The 14,033-nt window shown below is 43.6% G+C and overlaps 1 protein-coding gene across 1 annotated transcript in view; it reads right to left on the bottom strand.

Annotated features, from left to right (window-relative positions):
* Positions 1–14,033, bottom strand: part of USP38 (ubiquitin specific peptidase 38) — an 85,916-nt gene that overhangs the window by 36,427 nt on the left and 35,456 nt on the right. The window contains exons 5-6 of the mRNA XM_069744004.1: positions 9,927–10,028; positions 7,403–7,561 (exon numbers count right to left, since the gene is read on the bottom strand). Of these exons, the coding sequence (XP_069600105.1) occupies positions 7,403–7,561; positions 9,927–10,028 (261 nt within the window). The remainder of the gene's footprint in view (positions 1–7,402; positions 7,562–9,926; positions 10,029–14,033) is intronic.

The following is a 14,033-nucleotide window of genomic DNA, read 5'->3' as shown; positions in this document are numbered from 1 at the left end:
GCCTCTGAAGCAATTCCAGCCTAATTCTTGGCTGTTTCTTCCCCCAAACAAGATCTCGAAATATAGGGTTAATGGTGTGAAACCACTTTCGGGGCAACCAAACGGGGGAATTATGCAATACATACAATAATTGGGGCATAACAATCATTTTAATTAAGTTTATCCTTCCCACCACTGAAAGGTATAGTTTGCACCACGCCAATATTTTCTTCCTAAACCTGTCCACCAATGGGGACAGATTCAGATCGACATAGCTCGAGAGAGGAAAAGACACTTGAACACCCAGATATCTGAACTGAGAAACCACTGTCAGCTTACTACCTTCTCCTGATATTGGGATGTCATCGCCCCCTTTATCCTCTATCAAGATATTTGACTTATCCCAACTAATTTCAAGACCCGATATATCACCAAATGTCCTGAGAATGTTCGTCGCACCCTCCAAGGCCTCTCCAGAATTTTCTAAAAATAGTAGCATGTCATCTGCATATAGGGCTATTTTCTCCTCTATCATGCCATACCGGAACCCCCTAACCGAAACCAAATTCCTAAATGTCTGTGCTAGGGGTTCCACTGCCCAACACAAAAAGCAGCTGAGACAGCGGACACCCCTGCCTACTCCCCCTATATAAACCGAAACTTCCAGACAGCTCACCATTAACTCTCACCCTAGCAGTCGGAGAAGAATACAACAGCCTCACCCACGAGACAATAGTCGGCCCGAAGCCAAAAGATCTCAGAACCTCCCAAAGATAGCACCATTCAACACTATCAAACGCTTTACGCGCATCCAGTGAGACTACAACTCTATTACCCTCTTTGTCCGACGGCAGCTGCAAGTTCAGGAATAATCTACGTAAATTTATCACTGTAGACTTATTTAGCATAAAACTAGATTGATCAGGCTGAACCAGATTCTGGACCACACTTGCCAACCGGTTAGCCACTACCTTAGCCAAAATCCTAAGATCCGCCATCATCAAAGAAATTGGCCTATACGACTCCCTCCAATCCCGGGTCCTTAACTTCCTTTAAAATGACCACTACTATCGCCTCTCTCATGGACGCCGGCAACTCTCCCTCCTGTAGAGCCTCATCAAAGACTATCTTTAATTTAGCCACTGAAATATCCAATAAATTCGTATATATCTCAACCGGGAGTCCATCAGCTCCAGGGGCCTTGTTATTAGTCATTGACATGATGGCAAGTTTAATCTCCTCCTCCGATATAGGTTCATCCAACCTCCTCCTATGATAGTCCCCTATCCTGGGAAGTTTCGCCTCACCCAGGAAGTTTACAATGTCCCCCAATGTAGCCCTCAACACAGATGAATACAGTTGCTCATAAAAACTTCTAAACTCACCCAGGATATCTACTACATCTGTCAACACAGTGCCTCCATCTATTCTTAATTTCTACACATATGATTCTTTCTGTGCCGCCGTTACCACCGAGAGCAAGTGACCCACTCTTTCTCCTTCCTCAAAAAACTGTAATTTCTGAAAAGCTCTTGTTCTCTCCGCTTTTTTCATATACAACTTATTAATCGCTTCCTGGGCTTCCCTTAGTCTACATTGAGTTACCTCAGATGGGTCTGACAACATGTCCCTTTCTGCTCTAATTTCTCAATGATCTCCCCATCATCCATCCTAGTCTTGGCTTTACATCTACAAATCTCCCTAAAAAGAAGGCCCCTCAGAAAAGCTTTCATTGCGTCCCAAACTACCCGCTTATCAGCGCTATTTTCATTAAACTGCCAGTATTCTGTGATCTCCTTCTTGATATTATCCATATTAATATGTTCAAACCACAAGGGGTGAAAATTCCACCCACCTCCATGTCCAGTCCTCCCTCCTGTCCGTTTAATTAAGAGTTCTATAGGTTTGTGGTCCGAAATAACTCTCGGGAGATATTCTATCCCACAAATCATGTGCGTCATTAAATCATCCCCCAGTGCTAGGTCAATCCTGGAAAGCGAGCCGTGAGTTGCAGAATAACAGACTACATTTTCATTCCTCACTCTCCAAAGGTCCTTCATCCCCAATTCTTTCATATAATTTCCAAACGCCGACAGTTTTTTAATGCCTTTGCTTAAACTTTTCTTATATCTGTCCCACCCTTCATCCATCACATTATTGACATCCCCAATAATTAACAGTGGTAATCCCATACCTCGTTTATACAATTCAAGTATTTCTTTAACCTTTTTCCCCAGAATATGGGGGTGGGAAGTAAACAGCCACCAGACATAATGGTTGCCCATAAATTTTGCAAAATAACAAAACATATTGCCCATCTCTATCTACATGACTCAATTTCTTCAAAAGGCGTGGACGCCCCAATCAGAACCGAACCCCCCCTAAGCATATGAAGAATACGTAGAGTGATAAGACTTCCCAATCCACCTCCTTTTTAACACTTCTACCTTTTCTGTAAAGGCCCCTTCACATTAAGCGACGCTGCAGCGATACCGACAACGATTCGGATCGCTGCAGCGTCGCTGTTTGGTCGCTGGAGAGCTGTCACACAGACCGCTCTCCAGCGACCAACGATGCCGGTAACCAGGGTAAACATCGGGTAACTAAGCGCAGGGCCGCGCTTAGTAACCCGATGTTTACCCTGGTTACCATCCTAAAAGTAAAAAAAACAAACAGTACATACTTACCTACCGCTGTCTGTCCCCGGCGCTCAGCTTCTCTGCACTCCTCCTGTACTGTCTGTGTGAGCACAGCGGCCGGAAAGCAGAGCGGTGACGTCACCGCTCTGCTTTCCGGCTGACCGACGCTCACAGCCAGTACAGGAGGAGTGCAGAGCACAGCGCCGGGGGACAGACAGCGGTAGGTAAGTATGTACTGTTTATTTTTTTACTTTTAGGATGGTAACCAGGGTAAACATCGGGCTACTAAGCACGGCCCTGCGCTTAGTTACCCGATGTTTACCCTGGTTACCAGTGAAGACATCGCTGGATCGGTGTCACACACGCCGATCCAGCGATGTCCACGGGAGATAAAGCGACGAAATAAAGTTCTGGACTTTGTTCAGCGACCAACGATCTCCCAGCAGGGGCCTGATCGTTGGTCGCTGTCACACAGAACGATTTCATTAACGATATCGTTGCTACGTCACAAAAGGCAACGATATCGTTAACAATATCGTAATGTGTGAAGGTACCTTAAGCAAATGTGCCTCCTGGAAACAAATGACATCCGGGCCCCGTTTTCTCACATATTCCATAATTGCCGTTCTTCGAGCACCCTCCGACAGTCCTCTTATATTCCAACTAACAATTTTAATTATGTCTCCTACCATAAAGCCTCACAAATACAAATTCCTGACCCCTTGAAATAGGATGCTGCTCCCAGTAAGTTATAAGTCCCAATTTCCAGCAATAGACCCCAGACCCCCCTCCCTCCCCAATAAACATTAACACAGTAACCCATATCTGATCCGCTGTTGTTTTTCACCTCTCTTACCAGAGAGTAGGTAGTCCAGCGTCTAGCTACCCTTCCCTCAGTACCTGTAAACCGCTGTAACTAGAACACCTCCCCAACCACTCCGCATATAGAACAACATTATTACAATAAGTCCCCTGAGAACCGCAACAACTATTAAACCAAAGTCAAGAGGTAACAATAAGGCAGCATCATCGTCATCTCCAGAATCTTCCTTTCACTTCTCTCCTCCTTTGTTAGCTGTGAGCTTCTGCTTATTTAAGTCCAACCACTTAGTGGCTTCTTCTGGTGTTGAAAAAAGAGTGAACCGCCCCCTGGGCTACAGCCCTTAATTTCGCCGGGTATAGAGTAGAATAAATCAATTTCAAGTTTCTCAATCTCCTTTTAACCGCTCCATAAATCATCCTCTGCTTTTAATCTGTGTAAATGGAGATCTTTTGGCCGTTAATGCACATGTCCTCAGATGTACGAGCACTTCTCAATATGGCATCTCTGTCTCTATAGTTCAGGATCCTAGCAAGGATAGTACGAGGGGGGGACCCCGGCGGGAGAGGTTTCATAGGAACGCGGTGAGCCCTTTCCACCGCAAATAACTTAGACAGGTTATCAGCGCCAATCTTGTCCTGGAGCCATTTTTCAATAAATTTTGTAGGGTAATTTCCTTCAGTCTTCTTAGGGATACCCACTAGTCTCACATTATTCCTCCGTGAGCGATTCTCCAGATCATCATTCTTATTAAACAGAGCAGCACATTTTTGCAGACACCGAGTATGGGACCTCTGCATTTTAGAGAGTTGATCCTCCAGCACACTTAATCTATCCTCCACCTCTCCCACTCTCTTATCCATTTTGGTCATGTCTTTCTTTATTGTATTAACTTCTGCTATAGTCCCATCCACTCTGAGTGAGAGTTGTTATTGCAGTTTTGCATGATCTGATCAGATCATAAATGTCTTGCAAAGTGGGTTCCCCTATTATAAGCTCCTCCACAGTCTCTTGCTCCACACCATCATTTTCCCGCCTTCCTTCCTCCCCCTCTGGCCTCCCCGTACCGTGTCATCCTCTGAGCCTTCTCCTTGCACTTTCATTTTGTCTCCAGCCTGTTCCTCCTCCTCTTCAGCTGTCTCCTTCCCTGCTCCATCCACCCAGGCATACTTTTCAAGCTTAGCAGCCACCCCTAGCCTCTTTGCATGTGAGGCATTTGCAGCGTCCGCTCTCTCAGCCGCCTCCACACTGTCGGCGCCATCTTGGGTCCGGGTCACTGGCTCCTGCCTTGGCGTCCTGCTGCCTTTTCTGGACCATATCCACAGCTCGGCACAGCTTTACATGTCGGGGCCGACCTCTGGTGACCTCCCTCAGCCGCACAACACGTTATCAGCTCCCAGTGAGATCTTATCTTCAGGATAAATGCAGGGTCACAGCGGAGGAGCTCCAGAAGCCGACCGCTCACATCAGGTGCTAGGCCACGCCCCTCGTACAAATGAGCATTGATTGACTTCATATATATGAATTAACTCTCACTGCTGTCAAAGGACCCTTGGATGCAACACTATTCTATTTGGAAAACCAAAAGATAAAAAAGGAGGCTGTTTTATGCCAATTAACAATATAGTGACAAAATGTAATCATGAAGGCATGGATGTTTGCCAGTATAAACTGGTTCAACTACATTAAAATGGAAGGATTTTTTACCAGTCTCAACTGGCAAAAACCAAACTAAACCTCTAATTGCCGACTTGATGTTTCATATAGACAAGTAAAGCTAGTTAGATGTATGTTAGTCTGAATAAAATAGGAATTAAAATATTAGTTTGACTCTCCAATAGTATGGGGGACCAGGATTAGTGATGAGCGAGTATACTCGTTGCTCGGGTGGCCTCCGAGTATTTGTGACTGCTAGCAGATTTAGTTTTTGTTGACTCAGCTGCATGATTTACAGGTGTTAGCCAGCCTGAGTACATGTGGAGGTTGCCTGGTTGTTAGAGAATCCTCACATGTAACCAAGCTAGCTAATAGCCGCAAATTATGCGGCTGCTGCAAGGAAAACTAAATCTCTGAGCAGTCACAAATACTCGGAGATCACCTGAGCGTGCTCGGGAAAACCCAAACAACGAGTACACTCGCTCATCACTAACCAGGATGTTTTATCCTTATTCTACAAACAGCTTTAAAAGTAAAACTGTAGGCAGGGGAAAAAAATAAGGACATACAAAGACATTTTTCAGTACATAGTAAGAAAAATGAGCAAGCGACTGTTACAAGGGCCATACTTTTAAGGCTACATGTCTTGGTCAAAGCATCTTCCAAACGCCAAGTCTTGTTGAGTGTTCTAGGTATTCAGGATATCATAACTTACTAAAGGTGGTCCAAGAAAGGACAACCATTATACCAGCATCGGGGTCATAGGCACCCATGGCTTATTTATGTTCAAAGGGAGCAAAAGCTAGTCAGTCTGCTTTGATCTCATGGAAGAGCTACTGTAGAACAAATTGCTCTAAAAGTTCTTTTCTATAATAGAAAGGTGTTCATCAGCCTTTATGGAGCCATATAGCTGCAGCTCTCCCCTCACTTACTGTATCGTCACCCATGAGCCCTTGCGGGCAAAGTCCACTTTCCACCTGTAGGAATCAGTGACCCGTATTAAGATAATTGTACTTGTTTTTTATGTACACCCATTTTCACATGTAAAGCACCATGGAATAAAGGGTGCTATAATAATTAGTGATGAGCTAATATACCCGTTACTTGAGATTTCTCAGGGGGTCCTCCGAGTATTTTTTTAGTGCTCGGAGATTTAGTTTTTCCTATGCTGATCGTTAAGCATGAATGAAAGCGCCTGCCATGGACATAAAACATCAAAGCTGGATCATCCAGTAATGTTATGGCCCTTTAATATTGCATTTCTTCCCCAACGTTCTGTGGTCCCATTAGAGCGCATGTCTGAAAGCGACCACAAAACAGGAATTGGTCGTATGCACTGATGTACTATAATGATGCAGAGAGAGTCTAAGTGTGCTCGGTCGTGCATTTCCAGCTATATTCACCTTTTTGAGAAGAACACCAAGAGGTAGTAGACTATGCCCTGCTGTCCACCACCAATAGGAGTATACGGCTCAGTCTGCATCATTCTAGTCAATGGCTCGGTCAGCACATATGCCAGAATCCCAATTTGCAGGTGTAGGAGGGGTGGGGAAGTGCGAAGTTGGGATTCAGACGCAAGCCCCAACAGGGCCACTGAATATAGGAAAAAACACTGAGCAGGCCCCAAGACAGTAGCTGGGTTTGAAGAACCATATATTTTTTTAATACGTTGCGCAGACAGCGTGAAACGACAGGGTGGCACCCCGGAACTAGCAGGCTGAGTCAGTGAGCTCCCTGGGTAATAGTTCTATGAAACACCTTTTCCTGTGCAGTCCATAATGTAAAAAGTCTGAGCAGTTTTGGTGATGTGAAGGGGCCAGCACAATATTATACCAATAGTTAAACATTTTGGTCGATCGTTGCATCCATCTCCCGAGGCACTACAATGTATAGCCAAGAAACTGGCTGAGCGTACTCACTTCATGATTTTAGGCTCTTAAGCATTTCTTTGTGCAAAAGTTCATGTCATTCACCTAAAATATCTATTACTGTTCGAAACGGAAAATATTTAAAAAATAATGAGGAGCAAAAGCTGCACATCGTGCTGGGCTTAGTTCCGTTCACTACCGGGATTGATTATTTCTATTACCTGTCACCATATAAAGGGCAGCCTCTCACAGCCGATAAGGCAACACACTGCTAAGCTTAATTTGAATAATTAACTGGTAAAGTGCTGTGTTTTTTACTTCTACTCATTCACTTGTAGATGAACCTTTAACCGTACTGGGACTTCAAAAACGTAACTCATCACTAAAGAAAATGGCAGAAGAGAGAATCTATTCTTCATCAATTAAATAAGAGTAATTACCTTAACAGCTTCCAAAATAGGCTCATAAAGATCTGGAAATCCAGAATAATGATAGATCATGCAGTGCATCAATTCCGAAAACTGGATAAGAAAAGTTGTACTAGACAGGAGTCCATCGCTTCTAAAGGAATGAACCAAATTAACAACATGGGGGACAATCTAAAGTAGAAAAAAAACGACAAAATAATCACTGCTAACCTATAGAAATATACATTTTACCATTATTCACGCAACTTAGTGAGCACCACGTGTCCGTGTCTGCAAAGTTTATTTAGTTCACTTGCTTATATATAGTACTGTTAACTCCACAGCACTTTACAGACTTCAGCATCACTGTCGCCATCGGGACTCGCAATCTAAATTCTGCATCAGTAGGTCTTTAGAGCTTGGGAGAAACCATGCAAACACTACTACTATCTAAATGGGAACTTCTTTTTCAATCATAGAAATTCTTTATGCACTAATAAGGCAAGAAAAAAAATGAATATAAAGGGCCATTAAAATATAATTAAATTGTGTTCCCCCTTCTAGAAGTGGGTGATCATATAATCAATGGGCCAACATGAAGAAAAGCGGTTAGCGCTTCATGTACGTTATGCACAGTGCGGTGTATACAGCAGTTAGGAATTCATGGTTGGTAATAAACCTTCTCGGCTGGCTCTGTGGGCATTCTGGTTATCCATGACATCCGTCTCCACATTCCCGAAGATGCAGGATTTCCATTCAGCTGCTGACTCTTTAATAACATCATTACAGAGTCATATGTGGATCGTAACGACTGTTCAAGTTAGTGGCCGATCCGCCAGCAGTTAAGCTAGCCATACACATTTTGGGCAGCTAAAGGCACACTAGATGCAGGAAGTCCAAACATGCGGTTATTGACAGGAAAAGCCAACCACCTAATGTGATATAGGCACCTCCTAACTCTCCGCTGATGGTAGATGTTGGGGGAGACTGAATTACAACAGCCCAAAAATTGCTTTTTATCTTCTGTTCCATGGGAATAAGTAGTTGTCAGTGGTGCCTGGAAGTGGTTTACTCTCCTATAAGGCGGAAGGTGTCCGTAGGATTAGATCACATGGAGTGTAAACGAGGGAAAGGGTGACAAAGCAGGACACTCTTTCAAAGCTTCTCATGTCCAGAGTGTTCTCTCTGTCTTTGCGTGGGTTTCTTCCTACACTCCAAAGGCATACTGATAGGGAATCTAGATTGTGAGCCCCAATGGGACAATGATGATGTCTGTAAAGTGCTATGGAAAGGAGTTACGACATATACGATAACTGAGCAAAATAAAACAAATCAGCCCCCCCACCATCCTTATGCAATACATCTTCCTACAAATTTCTCTTGTGGCTAAGAATTGTCTAAAAAAAATTACTGCATTGGATTTCTTGAACAAGAAAAAAATTATCGTATTTCAATTTGCCCCTTAGGGTATGTGCGCACGTTGCGGATTTGCCTGTGGATTTTTCAGCACTGAATCCGCATCACTGAAGAGGGTACCTTAGTTCATTGCTCTAATTTTATGGCTAAAATTTTCCCACACAGCAGTGCCGCAAGTGACAGTATGAACTGGACTGTACTCACAGCAGAGGGATACGGTGTGGAAGGATACCTTCCATCATTGTATCCTGGAGCCCCTGGAGAGCGGTCGCATCAGTTGATGTGGCAGCTCTCCACGAGAGATTGTCGTGGGACAATCATATTAACTGGATTACTGCGAAATATAGGGAGTATATTGTTGGTTTATTATTTTAATATTTTTAACAGGTGATCGATTGCTTCGGTATCAAGGTGATTGGTGAGTATGTACTCCATGTTGTATGTACTGTCTGTACTGTATATGTGTGTATGTGTTTTTTAGTTTTTTTTTTTTTTACATTCAACACATTAGCCGGATGCTGGGACTATACTGTCCCATCATTGGCTAATGTGTCAATCACTGTCACGGTAGCAGGCATAGCCGGACGGGACTGGTAGTCCCATCGGACGATGCCTGCACACACTGACACAGCCCCGCAAACCCCCGGACAGCCCCGGCAGACCCACACCCTCAGACCCCGCACGTACATACATAGCTCCGCCCACACACTTCCCTCCTCCCGATCTGCAGCGTTTCATCCACAGCTAAACCGCAGATCTTTTTTACATCTGCGGTTTTGCTGTGGATGTGTCTGACCCAATGCAAGTCAATGGGTGCAGAAACGCTGCAGATCCGCACAAAGAATGACATGCTGCGGAAAATACACAGCTGCATTTCCGCGCATTTTTTTTTCTGCAGCATGTGCACAGCGGATTTTGTTTTCTATAGGTTAACATGTTATTGTAAAATGCATGGAAAACTGCTGCAGATCCGCAGGCAAATCCGCAACGTGTGCACATCGCCTAAATCTTTGACATTAACAGCCATGATTGTTGTTTTCTCCATTCCAACTAGACTCAAGTGACACATTTTAGAACATTTCACTCATCTGGACACTTAAACCCCAAGCAAAAGTAAACAAAACGTACAAAAAGTTCTTACCATGTGAAAAGCCTCTGGAGAATGTTGAAAACTAAGCAACATGTGAGAAAGGACGGCCAATGCTCCTGGCCGCACCAGAGGAAACCAGAGTCTGTTAAACACCTAAAAAAACAAAAAATGTTGTTAACAAATCAGTAGAAGTGAAAAGATTTTACCAAAAAGTCAATTTGCACCAACATGAAAGAAACCCCTCAAAAAGGGATAAAATAAAATATAATTTTTAATGTAAATTGCTAAAACGGTACATACAACAAATACAAACACCACACTAAAGTGCACACTACACTCACCCTGAAGATAAACCCTGATCTGTGTGCCTGACTGACTGCTGAGGTTGGCACCCTATGACAACCCACACGAGAATGGCGCCCCCGTTCACAGACGGCTGACCCTACTGTCCTGTTGTGCCCTACCGATAAGTGCAAAATGATCCACTTTCACAACATGAGGACATAAAACCAGATCAAGGAAAATAAGTGAAAAACCATGCCTGATGCAGATGATGTATATCAAATTGATGATAAGTAAACCCCTCTCTCTAATCTGTAGCTCCGCTGCCTCCTGCCTATCAGCGGAGGTTGGCACCCTACTTGTCAGCGGATATGGCGCTCTCGCTGCACGACAGCCACGACAGCTAGCCCTAGGAGACCCTAATGATACAAAAGCCGCAATGAACACATCTAACGGTTGTTACCATCAAAGTGGAACAACACTGACTAAATCATACTCAATTGTTAGAATGACCCATAGATAAAATTGATATAAACATTTAAAATGGATAAGAGCATAGATGTCTACGCGTATCTATCTAACCACTTGAGGAGCCGTCTGGCGAAACGCATAGAGGTTCTTTGACATCTATGCTTGATAAGTATCCCTCTAATCCATTTTAAATGTTTATATCAATTTTAGCTATGGGTCATTCTAACAATTGAGTATGGTTTAGTCAGTGTTGTTCCACTTTGATGGTAACACCCGATGTGTTCTTTGTGGCCTTTGTATCATTAGGGTCTCCTAGGGCTAGCCGTCATGGAGCGGGAGCGCCATATCTGCTGACAAGTAGGGTGCCAGCCTCCGCTGTCAGGCAGGAGACAGCGGAGGTACAGATTAGAGAGAGGGGTTTATTTATCATAAATCAATTTGATATATATCATGTGCATCAGGCATGGTTTTTCACTTTTCCCTGATCTGATTTTATATATATAGGTGCACTGCCTGTTTTTTCTAACCTATACTATTGGGTACTGTCCTCACATGTTGTTAAAGTGGATAAGTTGGCACTTATCGGGAGGGCACAACAGGACAGTAGGGTCAGCGATCGGTGCCATTCTTGTGTGGGTTTTCATAGGGTGCCAACCTCCGCAGTCAGGCAGGCACACAGATCAGGGTTCATCTTCAGGGTGAATGTAGTGTGCACTTTAGTGTGGTGTTTGTATTTGTTATATGCCCCGTTTTAGCAATTTACATTAAAAGTTATATTTTATTTTAATACCTTTTTTGGGGGTTTCTTTCATGTTAGCGCTCATTTCAATACCCCCTATACCGAGTCTTTAAAAGTCAATTCGCAAAAAAAGCGGCTGAAGAGATGCACATATGGATAAAGAAAAGTAGCTAAGCATGGCTCAAGCATCAGCTGTGCCCCCAATTCTGTACCTAGGGGACCCAATTCAGAAGTCCGACTGTGACTTATCGTAGCTTCTACACTTACACGATCTACCATCAATGATTATTCTTATATCCTTGTGCATGGTAGAATCATTTATATATTACTCATTTATTACTATTCTACATTTCTTTTGCATAACAGAACAACATAGAAACATCATGACCCTTAGCCAATTAGCTGTACTTTACAAATGCAGTGCGCCTTTACTAGGCTTTTTTCTGTTGGGTCATAACTTTTCCCTATTGTATAATAACAGAAGTATCTTCAGACAAGGAACAATACTATGTGGTGTGAACACAGACGTCAGCAGCCCTTTGCCATCTGAGCCATTGTTTCTTTTGTTAGGGTAACTAATGTCGTCAGCACAAACTGTCTCAAAATCTAATAAAAACAAAAAACCCAATGGTGGACAATGAATCCCCATTCTGTGACATGTACTGGACAATAGTTTGCCATCATATTTCCGCACACCATAACAGCATTTACCAAGGTCATTGTGAAAAGATTAGGAAGCAGTATCACAAACTATATTCTGGTCCATATTTCCAGCAATCAGTGCACTTGAGTATCCCAGCAGATTTTTAATGTGTCTACTGTTTCAATAAACTGCGGACATATTGGGTGGCATGGCCCAGCGGTGTATGCGGTGAGACGTGCCACAGCTCCCGAGGTACTCGTTCTCAAAGAATCTTTTAGTGGCAGAGGAAAGGACCAGAGACTCACTCACCAACTACCTTGAGGCCAATAGACATTGGGGAGCTGATCTCTGGCGGTATCATGATGTGCTCTAACAAGCAGGGAAAAGATGCACAAGAGGTGCTGCCCAAAATCCAAGATGGCGCCTGCATTACTGGAGGAGGCAGGGAGACGCGATAGGAGATGTGGCAGCGCGGTTGAAGCAGTTTGCCCACAGACCTCCTTCCTTCAGTACCCCGCTCAAGAGGTCAGTGTCTGCTACATAGGGAAGAGGGAAACACCTGGTGAAGGGTCCCATTATATGGCAATCTATAGAGGAGGAGACTGAGTCCCCTGAGCTAAGGGGTAAGCCCTCAAAAGGCATAACATCTACTGCAGCTCCTAAAGGAAAAAGCTGTATCCTCAAAGAGATCTTCCATGAGGACTCACTGTCATTGCAAGATGTCCTTAATGCAGCTAATAAATTCAATTTAACCCTAACACTCTAAAGTGACAAGTTGGCAATACACAGGAATCTATTTCCATAATATGCCATGCTGCAGAAAGGGGCAGGACGCACCACAGCAGTGGACAGCAGAGTCAGTGAGCTGGATGACGCTCTCCCACCAGTCCGGAGAAATATATTGAGTCACACACAGGCACTGGCAGCTCTGATTGCCAAGGCTGATGACCTTAAAATTCAGCAGAGACACAATATCAGACTAATAGGGGTCCCTGAAAAGGCTAAGTGGAACAAGACGGATGATTAAAAAAAAAAAAACACCCACGCTTACTGAATACTTTGGTAAATATACCTTCACTTCTTTGTTTGCTGTGGAAAGAGCTCACAAGGACCACACAAGAACGGGCCCAGTAGACAGACCACGTAGGCCTTTTCTATCACCTATTCATGGTGGTCGGCGCTCATAGCAAGTGAGACTACTGAAGAAAGCAAAAAATAAAAAGTTTTATGAAAAATGGAGAAGCTACAGGTCTCGGCAAAAGGCGCCATTTTTTTTTTGTTTGTTTTTTTACACCAATGTCAGGATTTTTATTCACCACTTAAATAAAAAAGAACCTAGACATGTTTGGTGTCTATGAACTCGTAGTGACCCGGAGAATCATAATGGCAGGTCAGTTTTGGCATTTAGTGAACATGACAAAAAAAAAAAAATTATTTTTTTTCCAGTTTTCCAGTACACGATATGTAAAAACCAATGGTGTCGTTCACAAGTACAACTCGTCCTGCAAAAAACAAGCCCTCACTTTGTCATTTTGACCAAAAAAATAAAAAAAAGTTATGGCTCAGGGAAGAAAAAACTGAAAATTCCTCTGGTCACGAATGGGTTAATTCTTTAAACTTTTTTTTTACTTGCTTTAATAGTCCCCTGAGGAGTCTACAAGCTGCGATCTTCCGTTCGCTTGTGCTACACATAGCAGGGCTTTACCTCCTATGAATGCCAGCCCATGGCCATTCAAATGAGATCTGCAATGATCATGTGACAGGAGCACCGATGGGTGGGTCTTATGACTTGCTTTCGTTGCGATCAAGTTAAATGCCACATTTAACATGCTAACAGCAGAAGGTTGATAGCGATTCCATTCGCAGAGGTTAGGGGCACAAGACAGCTGATCAAATCAGCTGTCATATGCCAAGAAAGATGCAGGCTCAGAGCAGGAGTCCGCGTCCATCAAAGGGTGGAAGGGGGTAGATGACCTTTACGTCCAAGGTCGTAAAAGAGTTGAGGAAAGCAAGAGAGATGCGG

Source organism: Ranitomeya imitator, chromosome 1, assembly GCF_032444005.1.
Source record: "Ranitomeya imitator isolate aRanImi1 chromosome 1, aRanImi1.pri, whole genome shotgun sequence".
NCBI lineage: Eukaryota > Metazoa > Chordata > Amphibia > Anura > Dendrobatidae > Ranitomeya > Ranitomeya imitator.
This window is presented reverse-complemented; position numbering and strand designations above follow the sequence as displayed.